This window comes from Phodopus roborovskii, unplaced genomic scaffold, assembly GCF_943737965.1.
Source record: "Phodopus roborovskii unplaced genomic scaffold, PHOROB, whole genome shotgun sequence".
Taxonomy (NCBI): Eukaryota; Metazoa; Chordata; class Mammalia; order Rodentia; family Cricetidae; genus Phodopus; species Phodopus roborovskii.
This window is the reverse complement of record NW_026125264.1, coordinates 370,888-393,236: the sequence shown is the minus strand read 5'-3', so window position 1 is coordinate 393,236 and position 22,349 is coordinate 370,888. Positions and strand designations below refer to the sequence as shown.

Below are 22,349 nucleotides of genomic sequence, written 5' to 3'. Positions count from 1 at the left end.
TGTGATTCTTATACCTCTGATTCCCAAGCACTGTGATTACTAGTGTGTGCCACCATACCTGGTGATTATTTGCAAACAAATGAAATCAGACACACACACACACACACACAAACATACACATAGACACACACCTTCAGTATGTTGCTAGTTTTGGTTTGTTCAAAGCCAAAAATGACTTGGGTGAGCAAATGGATACATTTTCTTCATCTTGCTGGGTGGGCATTTCAGGTGGCAAGTGTCTTAAGTTACAAAGAAGGCTGTATCTATTCAATTATGATTTAAAAAAAAAAAAAAGAAAAAAGGTTTGCTTGCCCCTTTCCAATAACATACTTTAAAGTTCTATGACAAAGACATTTATTTAACACGTTCAATATTTCACATTGTACAAACCCTTAGATTCTCTTTATTCACTGGTCCATTTCTACAACAAATACATCCGAAACACTATATAATAAAATTATTTACAACATTTCCAAATGACAAGATTGCTTTTTGCCCCACTACGGCTATTCACACACAGTACTTCCACAGCACAATACATCATTAGAAGATCTACAAATGCTCACCCTGTACTCTAGGCTGCTTAAGAAATTTGAAACTAATAACATTTATAATGGCATTAGCTCCTTTCAATACATGGCAACATTTTAGAAGCCTTGAACTTCATTTTGCAACACCCAAAGGGCTGCTCCCCGTTACACTTTATGAGACAACAGGTTTCAGGGACTAGGAAAAGGATGGTTATTAAAATGACTAACTGTACAGAAATAGATTAAAAAGTCACAGCTGAAAATTGCTCTTTGTAAAATTCACACACATTTACAAGTATCAAGTCATCTTCCAGCTTGCTCACTTGGATTTTCTTCGCTTGGATTGCACTGCACCGGTTATATCTGTTGGAGAAAAGCAAGGGTATGTTCAGCGAAGGTAGCGGTGCCCTTTACATGTCCACAATGTCTAGAACTGACACAGTGGAGCCCTATTAGGCTCCAAATCAGTTTAAGGGACACATGATTTGAAAACAGCCACAGGCTTTGCCTGCTGACTTATGTGTATATCAGGACCTGCCAATCGGGGAAAAGGGATGAAGACCAGGGAGGTAGTTCAGTGGGTAAAAGCATTTGCTACCAAACCCAAATTCAATCTCTGGGTCCCACATGGTAGGAAGAGAACCAATTGTGTGCGTCTCTCTCTCTCTCTCTCTCTCTCTCTCTCTCTCTCTCTCTCTCTCTCTCTCTCTCTCTCTCTCTCTCTCTCTCTCACACACACACACACACACACACACACACACACTGTGAGATGTACTTGGCCAGAAAAATTGGCAGTGTTGGGGTAGGGAAAGCCTTTGTTTATGTGTATATGCCTAGGCATGTGGAGGTCAGAGAACAACTTGGGAATCAGTTCTTTTCTCCTGCTGGTTCAAGGGTTCTGTGGCAAGCACTGCCCCCCCCCCCCCAACAGGGTTTCTTTGTGTAGCTTTGGAGTCTTTCCTGGAACTTGCTCCATAGATCAGGCTGGCCTTGAACTCACAGAGATCCATCTGCCTCCCAAGTGCTGGGATTAAAGGCATGTGCCACCACCCAGGATGGCAAGCACCTTTACCTGCTTTATCTCTACCCCACCCCCACCAACATGATCCCTTACAAGCTGTACAATCAACAGTCTCCCTCACCAATTCCCATCACTCAATGAAGTTACAGTCACACAAACAGTGCTTTTGGTGAGAGGCTAGAGTGAATTGCCCCAGAAACTAGCCTTTGCCTGTCTTTTGAGGCCAACCCATTACTCTGCAGTAAGGAAAATTTCTGGTATGCCACAGTTAAGTCTCTAAACTACACCACGGATCTCAGACAGGGTCTTCTGTGGCCCACAGTAACAGTGACATAAAAGGGGAAGACTGCTTTGATTCCTTTAACTTCCCTTATACATATCAATGTCTCAAGTCAAGCTACTCTTATCTCAGATTTAAACGTTTATTTAAAACTTTTTCAGTCTTCTATGGCAGAGTACAGTAGTACCCTGAGGCTCTGCAGATGTAAACATTTCTTTAGAATCTAACTGTGGCACATACCTTGTATATTACACCTGTCATCTCAGCACCTGGAGTCATCTTTGGTATATACAGGGTCTTGAGGACAGCCTTGGGGCTATGTGACATGTTACAAATAATAAAAGCAAACTCCAAACATAATGTTTTAAGTACCTCTCACCGAGGTAAAACAATTACTTCTCATACATTAATTCAAAAGATGGATCAGATTTAACTATTTTGGATGGGATGAATTTTCTGTCTGATGCTACATTACCAGATTCTGTATTCTAAGCAAAACTACGCTCTTAAAAAAATTTTTTTATCATAATATTTTGAGAACCCATGTCACCAGAAACAGATGAGAAAAGCTGAAATGTTACTGCTGTTAACTCTGGTTAACACAGGCCTATGTGATTTTCTAAGAGGGAATGCAATAATCCCAGGCTTCTGTTAGTGACAACTCCAGTATGTTTTCTATTGGGTGGTCATATTGCTTGTGCCATGTGGGAGAGTATATTCAAATATTTATAGCTAGGAAGGACATTAATAATGGTGTTCTTTATTTTAATTTATAAAAACCGAGTTTTACCCAGTACACACAACTTCCCATAATCAACTATTTATAATTTATACAAGGTCACTCTGCAGTTCAAGCTGCCTGGAACTCTCTACTAGTGCAGGCTAGCCTCAAAACTTGTGGTTAATTCTCTTCCCTCAGCCCCTTACATGCTGGGATTGATTATAGGCATGGCTCACCATCCTGTCCCTATTCTCAAGTTTGATTTTCACTGCAGCAAATTTACTTAAGTGAAAATATACAGGGTTTTATCTTGACAGTGTTATTCCTGAGAGAACTGTAAGGGCTGAGAAGATGGCTCACTTGGTGAAGTGCTGGCTGGGCAAACATGGGAAGCTGAGTTTGGATCCCCAGCACCCACATAAAAAGCCAGGGTATCAGTGCATGCTTGTAATCCCAGTGCTTGGAAAGAAATACCAGGCAGCTCCCTGGAGCTTGCTGGCCAGCTAGCCTGGAGCAATTAGCAAGGTCAGTTCATTGCTAGATCACTGTCTCAAAGGGGGGAAAAAAAAAATTGGAGGTTCTGGAGAGATGATTCAGTGGTTAAGAGCAGCTGTTCTTCTAGAGGACACTGGTTCAATCCCCAGCACCCACATACCTGTAACTCCAGTTTCAGGGGATCCAGCACTTTCAGACAGACATACACAAATGTGCATGAAATAAAAATAAATTATTAAAAAATAAGGTGGAGAGTGGCTGATACCCATATTCACATTTGGCTTCCATGTGTAGCTACATATCTGAAAGAATGTATGTATGTATGTATGTATGTATGTATGTATGTGCATATACATATATATATGTGTGTGTGTGTGCGTGTATGAGAAAATGTGAGAAAATGAAAAAAATTAAAAAGCTATCAGGTTAACTATAGAAACATCTCCCTTGTGTGTGAAGAGAGTCAAATAATTGATGGGTGAGGCAGTGCACACCTTTAATCCCAGCACTGAAGAAGCAAAGGCAGGAGGATTTCTTTGAGTTTGAGGGCTCTATGGTTTATGTAGAAAATTACAGAAAAGCCAGGACTATATAGAAAGACCGTTTAAAAAAAAAAAAAAAAAAAAAAAAAAACCAACTGGTGTATCTGAGACTTGGACAGATGCGGCTGGGAAATGAGGTGGGGAGAGAAGGATGAACAATGTCAGGCTCTGCCTACTTTTATTCCCAAGTCAATGAATTGGAATATTGCTTTTGCACAGTCAACATATAAGACCCTCAGTAAAGGTGGTGATATATATATATATATATATATATATATATATATTTTATATAAAAATGTCTTTTAACCCTTCACAAAGACTGAACTCTTGGCAGACCTTACAGCAAAATTAATAATACCCCTTGAAGTCATTTAAGACACTCAGGCAAGACCATTTATTTAACTTGGTAACTTACTGTGTACTCTGTAAATTTAACTTGCCTTTAAGAAAACAATGTAACCAGCCAGTCAGTGGTGGTACATGCCTTTAATTCAGCACTGAGGAGACAGAGGCTGATGGATCTCTTAGTTCCAGGCCAGCCTGGTCTACAGAGCAACAGAGCAAGTAAGTTTCAGGACAGGTAGGGCTGCACAGAGAAACTCTGTCTTGGAAAAGCAAATGAAAAAAGAAAGAAAACAAAACAAAAACAAAAAAGGAGAAAAAGAAAACAATGTAACCAACTTTACTATGCCTTGGATTTCCCATGCAATCAGCTTTTACAACCTAAAATAAATGCATAGCTTTAAACTATGTTCTCTTCTGTGCCCCTGGCACAGATATGTGTGTATGTTCACGGTGTGATAATCATTGGCTGAAAACAACCTTAAAACAAATACCCATTATAAACACTGCAAACGTGGCTATCAGTTGGTAATGTCTGCATGCTGTGTGGAGAGCTATGTAGTCAAGTGTGATCAGAAAGTGATTTCTTCTCTGGTGAAACCCTGTGAAATATTTCTGTAAAGAATCCCCTTGTTCCTTTCCCATGCCATGTTTCCTGTAGTAGTCAATAAATGCAGAGCAAAGTCCTTTGTCAGAGACAAGGACAACTACTTGAGGCACAGATGCAGACTCCCACAACAGACTGATTACAGACACGCCAGAGACTACAGACAAAAGACCCAGGGAGAGAGAGGAAAATTCAAAATTGGGTTCACTCTTGATCAAATTAATTCAAGAGGAATGGGCTTCATTTTCATACTATAATAAGACACTAACACATTCTAGTGTTCTTTGAGGGTTATCTTTAATGCAATAACTGTGCGAGTAAACAAGTGACTTGGGTTAGAAACTGAAAGCAAAAATTTTTTGAAGACTGATGGGAATGGTAAATGGTATATTTTATACTATTACAAGACAGAAAATGTTTGTTTTTGGAAACAGGGTCTTTCTACGTAGTCCAGTTTGACCTGGAATGTGCCCTATAATCCAGTCAGGCCTTGAATGTATGATCTTTCTACCTCAGTCTTCTAAATGTTGGGATTACAAGCATGTACCAAAATGCCTGGCTAAAATTTTCTTTTTCTTCCTGGTGTTGTGACAAATGCCTTTAATCCTAGCACTTGGGAGGCAGAGGGAGGTGAGTAGATCTCTGTGAGTTTGTCTATCTTGGTCTATATAGCAAGTTTCAGGCCACCTAGAGATAGATACATAGTGAGGCTCTGTCTCAAACAACAAACAAAAAAACCCAAATATAAAATTTCCCTTTTCTTTCACCAGATTTTGATGTCTCTATCACCTCCCCTGGAGGGGTTGGGGAACAACTACTCTGAACCATGAAGAAAAGTCATTTTCCATGTTTTTAAATGTGTCTGAAAAGATCAGGTCATTTTTATCTTTCGTGATTCAATTTGTACTTGTTACAGAGCTGAAATGTTGATGCTGGGAATCAAACCTGGGTCCTCTGGAAGTCTTAACTGCTGAACCATTTCTCCAGGTCCCCATTCAAAACTTCTAAGACACATTGATTCTGCAGTAAGATATTTCTGTGATTCAGGTACCAACATTATACATGCCTCCATGGCAACTGGTGTTACCTTTAGGGCCTCTGTCTTATCTATATACGACTGGCAGGCCCGTAGCTTACTTCTAAGGGCGTCTTTGTGAGGCATTATGACATTCCTTACCAACAATCAATGTCCTCCTGCCAGTGTCTGATGTCAGTGCACCACAATCTGCTGTTCCACTGGGATGGTTTTTGTTTGTTTTTTGAGAAAGAGTGTCTGTAGCCCAGACTGGTCTCAAGCTTGCTATGTAGATGAGGATGAACTTAAACTACTGATCATCTTGCCCCTGCCTCCTAAGAGCTGGGATTATAGACATGTGCCACTACACCTACCTTTCAAGACTGAAATGCAAGACCAGTATCTATGAAAACTAAGGAGTTGCCAGAGAGGAATCAGAAAATGACTTAAGAGTTCTGGATCACAGAAGTCAAGTACAACTAACTAAAAAAAAAAAAAAAAAAAAAAAAAAGGTAGGGTTGGGGGATTTAGCTGAGTTGACAGAGAACTTGCCTTGATCCATTAGGCCATGGATTCAGTCCCCAACATAGGGGGGAAAAAAAGAAAGAAAGGAAAAGAGAAAGAAAGAAAGAAAGAAAGAAAGAAAGAAAGAAAGAAAGGAAGGAAGGAAGAAAGAAAGGAAGAAAGAAAGAAAGAACAGTAGCTTAGACAGGTTCATGCCCAGAATCTCAGGACCTGGGAGGCTAAGGTAGGATTGCTACAAATTCATGGACAACCTAGGCTACAGAGTGAGGTTCTGTCTCAAAACAATCTCCCCTTTCCAAACTAAAGACAGTTTTCTTTCTTTTTTAAAGATTTATTATATATATAGTGCTCTGCCTACATGTATGCCTGTAGGCCAGAGGAGAGCATCAGATCTAATTATAGATGGTTGTGAGCCACCACCTGGTTGTTGGGAATTGAACTCAGGACCCTTGTAAGAGCAGTCAGTGCTCTGAACATCTGAGCCATGTCTCCAGCCCCAATAGAGACAGTGTTAAACAAAGAACCCTGGCAATGTAAAGCTGAGGTCCTAAAAGAAATCACTGGAGGCACAGATGGAGGCGCTAGGCTTTCGGTTGAAGATGGACACTCCTGTCATAGCAGTCTACTTAGATTAAGATCTTGGCAGTGTCAATGGAGAGTTCTAAATTTTCTATGAAGATGTGAGAGCCCCTACCAAGATAGAGCATAGAATGTTGGGTAGAGGTTTAATGAGTATGGAGAGGTCAAGTCTAATGGTGAATGCCTCTAACCCCAGCACTCAAGAGGCTGAGGCACAGGTTTGAGAGTTGAGGGCAACATGGATACATAAGAAGATCTTGTTACAAAAAGGGGATAAAGGAGTATACAATATGTAGAAAAAGGTACTTGACTTTAGAAAAGAAGCTGGGCCATATTCAGGATTTAATTGGAGTGATTATGAGCTTTCTAGAGTGTGGATGTATATTTTTGACACAGGTCCTCATGTAACTACCTTGAACTCCCTATGTAGCTAAGGACCCTTAAACTCTTCCCTCTAGCTCTCTAGTGCTGCCACATTTAGGTGAAAGGTGAATTTAGAATGAGAACACCCTAAGTTCTTTACTCTTGTAGCAGTGTTTATTGGTCTTGTGCACACAAACAGAAAACACATACACTAATGAACTGACAATAAACAAAGCACAAAACCAGGGAGAGAAAGCAAAATGACCCCAAAAGAAGTGATGGAGGGTGAAGTCCTCTGCGGCTGTGACAAGGACCCTTTTACTCTACCCTCCACCCTCCACCCCACCCCACCCCACCCCAAAGCATCCAAGGCCCACTGCTAACCTTTAGTAGAGCTGGAGGCTGAAGCAGGCCGAGAGGATCGTTTTCGATGTCCGTTTTCTACGCTCTCAGAAGCCACAGTTGGCTCCTCAGTTCGAGAGTTTCTTCGGCTCGGGGTTTTGGACTTCTCAACTATCTCTTTTGGCTCACTGCTGACAGAGGGAAATACCAAGTTTCCAAGAAGGTTAAGGGCATCAAGACAAACAAAAAGGGACTCTTGAAAGTATAGTTTCATCTATAAAGTAGAAGATAATTAGCAGCTAGTCGGCCAGGAATACAGCCCAGTCTATTTAGCATGTACAAGTCCTGGGTTTAATCCCCAGCACTGAAAACAACAAAAATAAAACAAATCAAGTCATTATAGAGAGAAATGGGACAATGTTATTGAGATCTTAAAAGTGAGTCTAGCTTGTTACATTAGAAAAATAAAATAGGCTGGATGGTGGTGGCGCACGCCTTTAATCCCAGCACTGGGGAGGCAGAGGCAGGCAGATCTCTGTGAGTTGGAGACCAGTCTGGTCTACATAGTGAGTTCCAGGACATACAAGACTCAGCTACACAGAGAAACCTTGTCTCCCAAAACAAAAACAACATCAGCAAGCACAGTGCTGGAGGGACTATGGAAAAGTAGGTGTATCTAAAATCTAGGTACAGCAGTGCACACCTTTAATTCCAATATTTGAGGGGTAGAGGCAGGCTGATATCTGTGAGTTTGAGGCCAGTCTGACCTACATAGTGAGTTCTAGTCCAGCCAGAGCTACATAGAGAGACCCTGTCTCAAAAGAAATTATTATTGGGGGGTTACTAGGAAAATCTGAGCATATACTGGTATTAGATAATGGCATAGTACATTATCTAAGTAATAGGAATACATTCATCATCCACTGCAGATCCACTCCAACTCCAACCCTGGCTTTTTAGCAGGCAAATATTAAAACTTGGTAATACTGTTGTTAAAGACACAGGGACAAAAACATTTTCATATATTTCTGATGAAGTATAAATTGTGGGCTGGAGAGATGGCTTTAGTGGTTAAGAGCACTGACTATTCTTCTAGAGGACTTGGGTTCCATTCCCAGCACCCATATGGCAGCTTACAATTGTCTATAACTCCAGTTCCAGGGGATCTGGCATCTACATATATGCAGACAAAACACCAATGCTCATAAAACAAAAATAAAGTTAAAAAAAGACACATGGACAAGTTTACAGAAGACATAAAGATGCCTAATAATAATAACAATTAGTTACTTAACTTTGGCACATCTATACAAGTCAAAGATATTTTATGAAAGATTACTCTGACAAATTATTCATGCTACATGAGTGAATGAGTTTGACATGCACACACATATCTGGAACAGCACCTCTCTATATATTCCGTAAAGATTACAAGATGACTGCAATTTTCTGATGTTTCCTTTCTTTCCTTTCTTAAGGGCAAGGAAATCAGGAAAAATTAGTAAAGTGGTTCAAAGCCCTTACAATTCTGTACAAAAGGCAGAATTGTATGCCGTTCTCATGGTACTTATGGATTTTACAGAACCCCTCAATATAGTTACTGACTCTCAATACACAGAGAGAGTCGCCTTACACATTGAGACTGCAGAATTTATTCCTGACAATACAGAATTAACTTCATTGTTTATACAGTTACAATATACTATCAGAAAGAGGACTCATCATATATATATATATATATATATATATATATATATATATATATATATATCTCACACATCAGATCCCTTACGGGTCTGCCAGGTCCCCTAGCACAAGGCAATGATGAAATTGATCGGTTATTGATAGGAAGTGTGCTAGAAGCCTCAGAGTTTCATAAGAAACACCACATGAACAGCAAAGATTTAAAAAAGGATTTTTTTTTTATCACTTGGCAACAAGCCAAGGAAATAGCAAAGAAATGTCCCACTTGCTCATTCTATAACCAAACTCCTTTACCACCAGGCAGTAACCCTAAAGGTATAAATAGGAATGAAATATGGCAAATGGATGTGCTTCATTTTGCAGAATCTGGAAAATTAATATATGTACATCATACTATAGATACATTTTCAGGGTTTCAATGGGCCACTGCTCTGAGCTCTGAAAAGGCTGATTCTGTTATCACACACCTATTAGAGGTAATGGATATAGGTAGATTAGCTTATCTTCTTGTGAATTATTTAGTAAGAGTGAGACATTAGTATTAGAGCTTACATTGTTATATATTATTATTTGTGGTAACCTAAGTAAAATTAAGTTTATATTCCCTTCCCGGAAGAATTGTATATTATATTTTGTCATATTGTGTGAAATCTTTCCATTTATGATGTTTTATGCACATTATTCTTACCATATTCTATGTATGTATACTTTTACTTATGTTCAAGACATTTTGTATATTGATACAATTTATGCACATTATCCTTACTGTATTCTATGTATGTATACTTTTGGTTGTGTTCAAGACATTTTGTATATTGATAAAATTTGGGATATTTACCATGCTGCCCTTTATAGTTCTACCTCTTGTCTAGACATTTTTACACTACCTCTATTTTAGGGATTTGTGTGTGTGTGTGTGTGTGTGTGTGTGTGTGTGTGTGTGTGTGTGTGTGTGTGTGTGTGTATAGTTTAGGTATTTATCCCTGCTTTACTCAAGGAAGTTTTAATCAGTTTTTTTTTTTTAAAGCTAAGTTCCTGAGTATTACAGATTATCTTCACCCATGTTTCCTTTACCTATGAGATTAGTCAGACATAGATGCTTAATCTTCAATCACTTCATAGACCTGCAGAACATGGCATTTAAATGTTTTAATATTAGTATTCTGTTGACATGAGATACTGTTGCTCCTGACTGGACGGTGCACTTTCCTGAAAATATGTTGGACACTGTTGTTGCTCCTTCTGGAGTTCATCCCCGCTTCAGCTAATGGCCTCTTGGGCAAAGAACTGCCCCCACCTTGACCACTGATTTGGACATGCGGTTGTTGTGGTCTGTCAAGTACTCTTGGCCTTAGCCAAAATTGGGTGTACCAACATTGCTGTGAGACCCTGGGTGACTGTCCAGGTAGCCTGCTGTTTCTGTCCTGGCTGCACCTTTTGGAAGTTGCCCATCCACATTTCCTGTCTACCCTAGTATCGTTATTTTCCTTCTCAGGTCTTGATGAGATTGAAGATTAAACTATCACAACTATTATTCTCTCTTCCTAGTTAGATATATTAGGTACTAGACTTAAGTTTTCCAGCTTAGGACAACTCTATTGTAAACTCCGTATGCCTTCACCCTAGGACTAGATATGTAGGTCGTTTTGTTCTCGATTTTCCTTTTCTTAGAGCACACTTGTTATTCACTGTTTTGTATATAGTTTTGTATATCAAGCCTAAATCTTTTCTTTAGACTAAAAGGGGAATTGTAGTGGGATATTCACTTTGTCTCCTTCTGTGGCACTGACCACGCCCACTGAGGGTGGAGCCAGGGGCTGAAGTGACCTGTGGAAGGAGGCCTGAGGAGGAGCTGGGGAACACCGCTCTCTTGCTCTTGCTGGCGGGACGCAGAGAGAAGAGCATCTGGTGGAACCTGCTGGTGTTCACCTGTATAGGTTCTAAGTTAATTCTCTCTGAATAAACATCTATTCAGCCTATCTGTTTATCCTGATCCTTATTAAACCGCAATATAGACTAGCTTCAAACTTACTACATAGCTGAGGATAACCTTGAACTCTTGATTCTCTGGCCTGCACCTCCGAAGTGCATGTGCTACCTGGATTTAATTCTGATGAATCTGAAAATTTATTTAACAAACTTTTTACTATAGCCACAGTTCAAAAATGCTTATTAATATCATTTTAAAAACTTATTAAATTTGATTGCAAGGCACAGAACTGAAATGTAATACAATAGAACAAGTAGACACCTACTTCTTCTGAGAAGATTTCCATGTCCCTCTCTCCCTGTGGACTTCGCCTTTTCTTCTCTTAGGTTCACAGTCTCTATATACAACCTTCTAAAGGCATCCACTGGGTGTTCTATTATGTGGGGTTTTTAAGGATTTATTTATTTATGTGTACGGGTATTTTGCCTGTCTTTGCACATGTGTGTGCATTGATCTTGGAGGCCAGAATAGGATGTTACTTACAGACAGTTGTGAGTCACCATATGGCTGCTGGGAATTGAACCTAGATCCTCTGGAAGAGCAGGCAGTTAGTGACCTTAGCTACTGAGCCATCTCTCCAGCTCTGGATGAGCTATTTTAATGTCTTGTGCCTTTCATGAGACTGTTTGCTCCTTGAAGGTACAAGTCATGGTGACTTGTCAATTATCCCTACCTCAGTGTTCGCTCCTGCCAGAGGACTCTGCCAGCAATGCTATGGTTGGGAACTGAGCTGTAATTGTTCATTCATTACCTTAGCTTTATATAAAACAGTTACCTCACATCACACCAAAAAACTAAGCAAAGCCAGAGAGGCCAAACTGGAGCTAGGGTGGAATTACAAGTAAAGAGGTTTACATCTCCTTCTAGAGGTTCTAAGGTTTTCTGTCTGAGCCCAGAAAATAGTGCAATTTTCTGAGGATAATCCCTAACATGGAACCCCTTTCTCTTAGCAAAACAAAACACCACTAGTAAAGAAGCTAGCACATATATACAGAACACTTATTTCTTCACTTATGTTTAGTGCCAAAAATGTTTTCAGTTTTGAAAACAATCAGAAGACAAAAACTTAGCCATTGAGTTTTATTAAGTGAAATGTTACTCTGAAGGAGGGAGGACTCACAGAAGCTCTTTCTGTGAACAGTAGAAACAGGAGAAGGACAAGGTGAGGAGACAGTTAAAGACAGAAGAAGCTCATGCCATGATCATGCTAAGTCTGCAGATATGGTCATCTTTCTTACCTTTGTCCAGAGACGATGGCCGCATTTGCCTCAAGTTCTGTAAAAATAAAAAGGAGAGAATGAGACATGGAAGCTGTTGTTATATATGTCCACAGGGAGTTTCTAGGAGTCTACCGAATGCTGTATTTAGACTAGCAAGTCTCCACATCCTGCAGGAGTCTCAGACACCCTATGTGGTATGGAGACAAAGTTGGCACTGACCCAACTTGGTTTGTTGGCAAAGTAAGATACTACTTGGTCTATTTTTATTTCTAGTTCACACTGTGAAATAATCCTGTTGGAATCAACAGAACTAAATTCACACTGCCTGGTTCATATTTCATCCAGCTAAAACTGGTTTAGTAAAAGAAGCCTCTTCCTTTCATGTTGAAGAGACTGTTTTCATTCTTAAAATATCACCACCTTTCTGCATTTTTCTTTCCAAAGGCAATTATCTTTAAATATAATAGTGTCTTTAAATATTCATTTTTTCCCCTCCTGAACAACATTCTTACTCAATTTTAGAGGTCAGAGAGCTGTGCTTTGAGATATTACCCAAAGACTATATTTGTTCCTCAGACATTTCATAGACTTCATCAGCTGCCAAGTGATGTCCTAGAATCAACTAAAGCAGCCTGTCTGGGAGGGCTGCATCCGTGAGCATTCTAGACACTTCTTTTCAGCACCAGCAACAAAACAAAACAAATCTCCCACTTCGATTATGTGTCTCTAGGTAGCAGCTCCATCTTGTACGAAGGCCTTTCCCTAATATACCAAACAGCCATGTCTCCTGCCACTGGCCTCCCCTTGGCCTTGTGCCTGTTTTCCCACGTAGAGAAACCAGTGCCTCATGCTCAGTATCTAAGCTGCCTGGGGAGTACATGTTAATCTCTCTGAAGGCAGAGTACCTAGATTAAATTTTTACGTCAGCTTTTTCTTTCTTTCTTCCTTCTTTTCTTCCCTTTCTCATTTTGTAGCCCACCCTGCTCTGGCCTAAAACACAAGGCAACCCTCCTGCCTTAGACTAAGTGCTGGGATTACAGGGAATGAGCTGCCATACCCATCATATGTCCCTTTTTATTATCCATGTGTTTATGTGCACATTCTTTGCCTTCTCAAGACTCAATGCCTCATAAGAAGCACAGTTGACTACATTATCTGCTTTAATGTTAAGATTAAATTGAAATAATACATGAGTTTTAGTATAATACCTGTTACTTAGTAGTGACTCAATATTAATTGTTGTTATTTGGTTACTTTGTACTTTTCCTGCCCAGGCAGGACTTTACTGTCTTCAACACAAAATTCTGGCAGGGGGAATCCTTGCTTCCTGTCTTTTGCTCAGCTCCCAGAATGTTTCCATAAGACCTGAAGTACTGCCTCAAGAAACAGACATTAACTCCTTCATGGGTCTCCATTTCCTTGATGGGTCAGCTGGAACACACAAATTCACCTAATATATGTTCAATAATAAAAATGGTTCAAACAAAAAGATGTGCTAACCTTAAAGAATTGCCACCCCCAAGCTGCCTGGAGCTTCATATGTAGCCTACTTTGGCTTCATATTAGTAATCCTTCTGCCCCAGGTCCTGAGTGCTGGGATTTTCTTTCTGTATGTGCTACATCTGGCTACTCTGCTTTTTTGTTTTGGTTTTTGGAGCCTGTCCTAGAACTAGCTCTTGTAGACCAGCTGGCCTCCAACTCACAGAGATCTGCCTGCCTCTGCCCAGAGTGATGGGCTCAAAGGTCTGCACCACCACTGCCTGGCTGGCTAGTCTGCTTTTTAAGTCTTAGTTTTTAATTAATTAATTCTGGTTTTTTTTTTGGGGGGGGGGCAAAGACTCTATATGTATCTGTGGCTGTTCTGGAACTTAATATTTGAGGATAGCCTCAAGCTCATAGAGATCTGCCTGCCTTATGAGCATGTGTGACCAGCTCAGCTCCTGTGCTCTTTTGAAAGACAACAAAGAAGTTGATCTTGAGAACTTTTAAACTAACTGATGTAAGTGGAAGGTTCAGAGGGTGTTACATTTTTATGTTTTTGAGGCAGAGTTCCATGAAGCCCAGGAGGCATCAACCTTATTTTGCAGCTAAGGATAATGTTTGAATTCCCAATCCTCCTATCTCTGCCTCTTGAGTGCTGGGATCAGAAGTGCATGCTACCATACTTGGCTTAAAGAGATTAATATACCTTAAACTTTAAAAAGGAACAGGGTTCCCCTAGCCAATTATTCTGATAAGAAAGAAAAACAGTAATAGCCCATTTTCTGGAGTAAAGAGCCTAGGCAGCATCAATATTACAGACATGGATTGGGGAGGGGGTCATGAGGCTCTACCTCTATCAGATTATGGCTACTGGTAGGGTGTGAGGGTCATGCTCCAATAACCACACACACATGCTCATAGCAAGCAACCCAAATTAAACCTAGTGGGTCATTAAAACAAATGCACAGGAGAGTAGGAAGAGGACCTGTTGGAAGAGGGAAGTGGGAGGAGATAAGGGAAGGTGATGGGAGGGTGTAAGTATGATCACAATACATTATAAATGTATATGAAGCTGTTAAAGGATAAATCTTAAAAAACATTTGTATCAGGAAATGGAATTCCTTTCCCATTTCTAGTTGGTCTTTTTGTTATGAAAAGAAAAAGAATATTAGTATAGCACCCCTTTTCTTAACAATTTCTCTGTTCCAAAGTGTGCAGCACAATGTTAGTTATCATGCAGGCAGTTAGAAGCAAGGGAAAATGTGATGGCTGATGTGTTTCTGCACATCCATTCTTTCCACAGTGTTCTGAAGCAAGTTTTAAAATACAAGTTATACCTTATTTTCATTGACTTGCATTCACAAAATCATTTTTTTTTTCTTAAAAATTTGGTCATGTGCATACTTTCAATAAAAGGTTTTGTGTGTGTGTGTGTGTGTGTGTGTGTGTGTGTGTGTGTGTGTGTATGTGTGTGTGCATGCTTTTGACATTTGCAATGTGCATGAGGGTGTCCAAAAAGGACATCAAGAAGACCCCAGATCCCTTGGAGCTGCAGTTGCAGGCATTTATGAACCACCAGATGTGGGTTCTGGGAACTGAACTCTGGTCTTCTGAAAGAGCATTAAGTGCTCACTTACTGAGCCATCAGTTCAAGTTTATATGTCAATGATATTTCAATTTCCTTTGGGAACCAGTCTCTTTCTTTTTTGTATTCTTCAACAACATTCTGTGAACCAAGAACCAAGTAAAATTAAATGTGTTCATGATACTCACCTGCTCTGGGTCTAATTGGCAAAGACAGAAGTGTTCCTACTGACATCAAATCACTTGTGTGTTCAGAGCTGACCCAGCATCTCACACCAGCTTTTAGATCACATACATTTGACTCCCCCTTCAAGAAACAACACCCCTAGTTCTATATACTAGGGATATTTACAATATCTTGGTTACAGGGAGCACCTTAAAGTCATCCAGAGATGACTGGGATGATTCCTTGTAAGCAGAGGGGCTCCAATATACGTCTACATCTGCTATGATGATCCAACTATATCTTAGTGCATTCATGCTTGACACACCAGTAACCAACCATATACCAGCCACGGGCAGCAGGGTCATGGAACAGGGGAAACAACTCAGAGTAGGATGGCAGATAGATAATGAACAAAGAGATGCCCTTCTTGAGCTTTCTGGCTAACACAACAAATGAGAAAATGGACAATCTGGTTGGGAAAAGCACTACACAAGTTCTCCCACCCAATTCAAACTGACTTGGAAATGAGTAGGTAAGACAGTCCCAAGTACTCACTGGCATGAGGACATGTGACACTGAGGACAGCACAGATTCCTTCACATGTAACCCACCCTACTCAAAGAAGATGCTCTACATAGTGCCTTACCTGGTCTGGCAACAGGCCCCTGCAGTGCTGTGGCTGGAGTCTCCTTTGGGACTAAAGTCTGTGAAGGGGCTGAGGCAAGAAACAAACAAGTAAGTCTTTTACTTTGTTTCCTAACCAAACCAGAAAGCATTAACAAAGTTACTAAGTCCCTGCTGAGCCATGTGTTCTGAAACGGCAGCACCTGAAGTTGACCTTCAATGTCCTTAAAGCCAAGGACTACCACTCCAGGGTTTGTTCCTCCTTTGTGCAGATATGGGAAGGGATGGCATGGCAACAATAGTAATCATGATTTTAGGGCCAATTTCAGGTCAGGACTCCTTTTTGTTTGTTTGTTTGTTTGGTTGGTTTTCAGACAGGGTTTTACTGAGTTTCCTCAGTCTGGTCTTAAACTCTTGATCCTTCTGTATCGACCTCCACAGTGCTGGGATTACAAGCTTGTGCCACCACACTAGGACTGACTGATATTTTCTTTAAAAAATTAAAAACTTTTAGTAAGCAACCTAGCCATGGGGTTCCAAAGCAAAAAAAAAAAAAAAAAAAAAAAAAATGTCCTAGGCTGAAAATGTAAAGGAACATTAAAGATAGAAATTACTCTTTGAAAGACAGAAAGAATTTAAGATCCCCGAGAGCTAGAATATACAATACACAACACACTGTAGAACAGAACCTTCCTGGATCACTCGGTAAAGATTTAAGACTCAGGTTTGCCAGAGCTGTCAAAGGTGTAGCCTCCCATTTTAACAATTCAGCCTAAAACTCATGACAAACTACAAGAATAAGTTTTACCCTTTGGTGGAAACTGAATTTTGTAGATTTCTCTCTTTGCTTAGTAGTCAAAATTTATTTTGGATGCTCCTCTGATGAGGCTTAAAACTATACCTTAACATCCATTTAACTTAAGGTTGGTTTCTCACATTGTCAAGATAAAAGCACAGAAGTCCCTGGGAAAAGGATAGAACTATAAACAAAGTAGGTGGTCTTAATTAAAACTAAACCCTTTCTATTTTCTAAGTCATCTCCCTAAAGGTTACATGTTTATTATTATTTGTGATCCAAATAAAAATATTTTCTAATTACTTCATCATTATTCTCTTAATATCAGAGGGACAAGTTTCCTGAAAGGTGACAGAAATGGAAATATTTAGTAGCAGAGAATATACTGATGCCACACTAATTTCTTCTGGTCTAGACAAGGTGTCGTGTAGCTTCGCTTAGCCTCAAACTCAGTGTGCAGCTGAGGGCCCTGCTGGTGATCTTCTAGTGCTATGATCATTTATGTGCACCACCATGCCCAGCTTTCTTTTAAATTCTTATCAACAAAATTCAAACCAGAAACACAGAGCCCTGCCCAGCAAAGTCCCTCTCTCCTGTAAGGACAATGAACTCTTTGCAGACCTTCACTCCTCCCTGTATTTCTAACACTGAGGTAAGCAGGAGAAAGAAGGCAAGGGACTCTTGCAGAGCTGTCGGAGGCAGTATGCTGGCACTTGACAGTCAAGTCTCCACTGAGGTAGAATTACAATTTCCACTTTACAGGTGAAGTACACGGAACTCACTAGGTTGTAACTGGCAACCAATGGTGCTAAAATTTGAACTCTGATCATAACCTCTATTTCTGTTCCTCCTCATAATTGGTAGGCACTCAAAGTATTTTAGCTGCATAAATAGAAGAGGTGTTAATAGCTGGCTTAGATACTACAGGGGCTCCCCAGCTATGGGCACCATTAAGACTGACTTTAAGAATGTGGAACTTCTGCATTATTTCAGCCTCAAAGAAGAAAAGAGCTGCAAGGACACCTGTGCTTCCAGAATTAACTCCCTCTGCAGGACACAAGAAATAACCTGAACTAGATGTCCATTAATGGTATTTACAAAGAGATCATGTCCAAAGGAAATGGGAGATAAGACATAAACCGTGTTTTCGGTGCTGTGCTAAGCACATCACATGCTTTACCTCACTGAGATCTTGTAACTGTTATTGTCTCCACATTACAAAGGAGGAAAGTGAAACTTGCCCAGGCCACTGAGCTGGCAAATGCTGGTACAGTTACCAACTCAAGCCTATCTGAGTCTTCACAACTTGGATCACGAAACCTGTTTTTTTGGTAAGTTTTTCCGGAGCGACCCAAAAAGAAAGGTCCCTGAGTTAATATACTATGAGCACAAGGCAAAGAGAACGAGTAAGTCTTTGTGATGGGAAAGGGTAGAGGAGTTGTTGTGTACACCCAAGGGACCATGCCAGCTGGAGACTTACAGTATAGGCTCAATAAATAATAATCATTTCTGAGCTTCAATCTTTTTACCCAGAGGAAGGAGTAAGTTTACATCACATGGTTGGTATAAAGATGATGTGAGATAGTATGTATGAAAATGCTTTTTAAAGTGAGAAACACACATATATATGAAAATGTAACATGTCATCAGTTCAGAAGCCAGGAAGGAACCATGTTAATGAATATAAACTGAATATGGGATTTAAAATCATATTTTTCAATGTACTTTCAGTAAGTAATCTACAACTACGGCCATTTTTTTCTTCCACTAAGCAGAAAAGGGCTTATGCTTTCTCTCTTGTGGGACAGGTCAGCAAAACCCTGACCTGAGGAACTGATGCCAAGCTTAAGTACATACCTATGCTGGGTAGAAGCTCTGGATGAGGTCCCACCTTCTCCTCCACTAGGCCACCTGCAAGTGGCTCAGATGCTACGCCACCATGATTGGCTTTTGTGGTTGGCGCTGTGGAGATGAGCTCAGAGGGTACCAGTGTGGTTACTATTGAGCGTACACTGGTTGGGAGAGCACCACCAGGTAAGATGGGTCCTGCTGAGGTGGGGCTTGGGCCCATGGGGCTAGAGGTCATTTTTAGAAGCGTGGGTGCTGAGGATGTTGGGGTTTTACTGTCCAGCTCTGTGGAGCACTGCTCTGTTCCCAATAGCCCAGAAGTTGTGGTCTCTAGCCCTGGGCCTTCAGTCTCTCCATCTGCACCATACTGTTCTTCCCCTTTTTCCAGAGAGCCTGTAACTTTCTTACAAGCTTTGGTCAGCAAAATCTGGCCAATTTTGTCCACTTTTCCTTTGCCCTTACTGGATGAGACTGGGCTTCGCCGATTGGCAGAGGAGCCTGGACTATTGGTCAAAAGGGGAGAAACTACTGTGGTTGACTGTGAAGAGAGCAGAGTGCTCTGATCTGCTGAGGTGTTCATCTGAGGACTAGCCTCATCTGGATTTAATTCTTTTACTTGCTGGATAGAAGGATTAGGAGCGACGACTGGAGAGGACGTACAAGGAGGGGAAGGCAGCTGAACAGGAGTGGCACGTGAGCTAAGGACCAACGGCCGGCCTGTCTGTATGTTTGGAGCAGGACTACTGGAGGGGACATTAGGTGCTACAGGAGCTGAAGAAAATTTTATGTTCTGAGGTATGTGTAAAGGTCCAACAACTGCGACGGAGGGAGGCATCAGGCCACTGTTGGTTGTCAATGGGGTTGCAGGAATTGTGCTTGGCTGTGATCCTTTCATAACCTGAATTATTGAAGATGAATTGATAAAGACAGGTGTAATGAACTGAGGCCGGGCGTTAGATTGAGCAGCGGACTGTCCCTCAGAAACCATAACTTTGTTACCCACGTTGGGCATTGTAACAACTGTTGACATCAAGGCAGAATGCAAGTTTGTTGGCAGGGCTGCTGATGTGTTAGATGAAGTGGTTATGGGATTGGAAGTAACAAATACAGTTATTTGGTTTGGGGGCAAAGGAGTAGAAATGGAGGAAGAGCTGACAGGCCTTGACATTACTGGAGGGATGCTTGGTGCAATATTAGAGCTGACCTCACTCAATTCTGGATGTGCAAGGGTTGAACACGGTTCATTACTGTGAGGTAAGTTTAAGGAATTAGAGGGCTCTTTAGAAGACGGATCCTGCAGCGTGGGAATGACAGATGCTTTTTTGAGGTCTTCCCCTGAAACTACTGGAGGTGCTACCTCCAGATCTGTAAGCCCAGGGGGTTTAATGGTCACATTAGGAGCTCCAGAGTTGTCAAGAAGTTGGCTTAATGATGTTGGTGCTTCTCTCATGGCAGGAGACATCAAATTTTTGTTCTCTTCAACACTGGGGAGTTTGTTAGTATCCAAAGGTTGCCCATCTTTTTTAGACTGATCTTCAGGGACAACCATTTTAGCTTCTTGGGTAGGGACTACTTTCAGCTCAACATTTACTGGCTCTTTCCTACCCTGGGAATTCGGGCAATCACTGTCCTGAGGAACGTTCAAGATCTCTTTGTTATCCTCAAGAACAGCCCCCACTGCAGGCACAGGCATGCTGGGATTCTGAGGATTAAGCCCACTATTGTTAGGAAAGCTTCCAGATAAAGAGGGATTAGCAATTGGAGTGGGGCTGACTAACACATTTCTAGGCAGCTCCATGTTCTGCAACAGGGTTGTGCTTGGTTGAGAAGCCAGAGTAAGTTTAGGGGCTTTTGAATTTTGCCTTCCAGGACTTGGGGTAGTTTTCCTACTGGACCCAGGACTAGATCTGCGACTGTTGCTTGGACTTGCCCGTTTTGTTGTTCCAGGATTGGACTGTTTTCCAGAATTCACCACCACAGAATCTAATTTATGAGTTTGTGGGGCAGCAAAGTTAGGAGGATTATTTATGGTAAGATTTGAAGGTGCTTGCCCAATGGCCTTCAAAGTTGTTGGATTTAAACCCTGTTGATCAAAGCCCCTATTTAAATTTGGCCTGGGAGGTAAAGGAATATTAATCTGTGGAGGGAAGAGTCCCGCAATGGAGGCATTGAGTCTTTCTGGTGACAGACTTATTTCTGAAGGTTCTGTACTGGGAGGGCGGTTGTTGGGTGTCTGAGGATAATAGGGTCTGGGGCTGGCTCTGTTTGGAGTTTTAGGCCTAGAAGTCTGGGTTGGAGCAGCAACATTTGGAAAGTGGTGGCCATGGGAGCTAGGCAAGGAATTTACAGGAGGTTGCTGGGGAGTTGCACCTTGAGTTGCTGAAAGGGGAGATGGCCCAGATTTGTGCCCTGCCATCATTAACTGATTCTGAGAAACAACTAAATGTGAGGGCATGTTATTTGGGCCTCCTGAAACAGATGGTACTTCATTGCCACTAGCTTCAGGAAGTGAGGACATCTCTCCTAGTGGTGAGCTAGAAGAATTCTGTGGGTTTTCCTGGTAAACCATTTTTCTTGAATTACTTCCCAATGGAGTATTCACAGACATTGGCATTCTTTGTTTATCAGGTGATGGTGGCACAGAGGCAGGTCCTTGCAAACTAACCATAACAGGTACATTGCCACTCTGCTGCATGGGCATTCTCTGGGAGTCTGGGTTCAGAGGACCCCGTGGAGGATGGACATTTTGGGAGACTGGAAGCCTAATGGATTTAGGATCTTGCTGCATCATGAGCATCATCATCATTTGTTGTTGTTGCTGCTGCTGAGACTGTGGCTGACTAGGTGGTGGTGGTGGCTGCTGCTGCTGCTGCTGCTGAGGCAGTTGTGGTGGTGGCTGCTGCTGTGGTGGCTGTGGTGGCTGTGGTGGGGGTGCCACATGCTGCATGAGTTGAGGAGGCATCTGCTGCAGTGGCCTCTGTTCAACTGGTTGAGTAGGATAACCTAAAACAAGCCCCCAAAATCAGGGAAGTTAGATTTTTCAGCAAGAAAACTTTGCTACCTTTAGAGTATAGCTAAGCAGTACTCATAGGTAGCAGACTGTGCACAAACAGCTCAGGCATGCTGCTCCCAGGACAGCCCCTCATTATCTGACACAAGCAAGGGGTCACACTGCTTAAGGAAGCAAAAAGCAAAGCATTAAGAACTTGAAGCCCCTTGGTGTTTAGCTGCGAATGAAGCATTACTGTATTAAGACTGTATTATGCACTATAAATGAGAAAAACTCTATCAACAGCAAATGGCTGGTTGCCCAGTATTTAGGTCTCATGTAGAAATAACCATTAATTCACTGTGTGTATGAAATAACATATTTAGAAATCACTTTTTCTCGTAGCAGAGGACTTGTTTTTCTCAAGATTTGGTTCTGATGAAAACAGCCTTTTCATCCTTCAATAAAAGAAAAAGAAATAATTCTAGGATTGAGATCTTTAAAATGGGATTTCAATTACTCTGGTCCATGGTCTCCATATACTATGCTGTATCCTTTGGGCTCCATTCTTTGGGGAAAACTGA

At 41.1% G+C, this 22,349-nt stretch overlaps 1 protein-coding gene across 6 annotated transcripts in view; it reads right to left on the bottom strand.

The window, feature by feature from the left end:
• Positions 1 to 337: 337 nt before the first annotated feature.
• Positions 338 to 22,349, bottom strand: part of Ncoa6 (nuclear receptor coactivator 6) — an 81,280-nt gene continuing 59,268 nt past the window's right edge. For 5 of the 6 annotated variants that reach the window (XM_051192474.1, XM_051192433.1, XM_051192459.1 and 2 more), the window contains 5 exons: positions 18,786 to 21,779; positions 16,155 to 16,223; positions 12,295 to 12,331; positions 7,405 to 7,553; positions 338 to 893 (listed from right to left, as the gene is read on the bottom strand). In XM_051192474.1, the coding sequence (XP_051048431.1) occupies positions 850 to 893; positions 7,405 to 7,553; positions 12,295 to 12,331; positions 16,155 to 16,223; positions 18,786 to 21,779 (3,293 nt within the window). In that variant the 3' untranslated portion in view covers positions 338 to 849. The remainder of the gene's footprint in view (positions 894 to 7,404; positions 7,554 to 12,294; positions 12,332 to 16,154; positions 16,224 to 18,785; positions 21,780 to 22,349) is intronic. The other variant, XM_051192452.1, reaches the window with a different exon arrangement.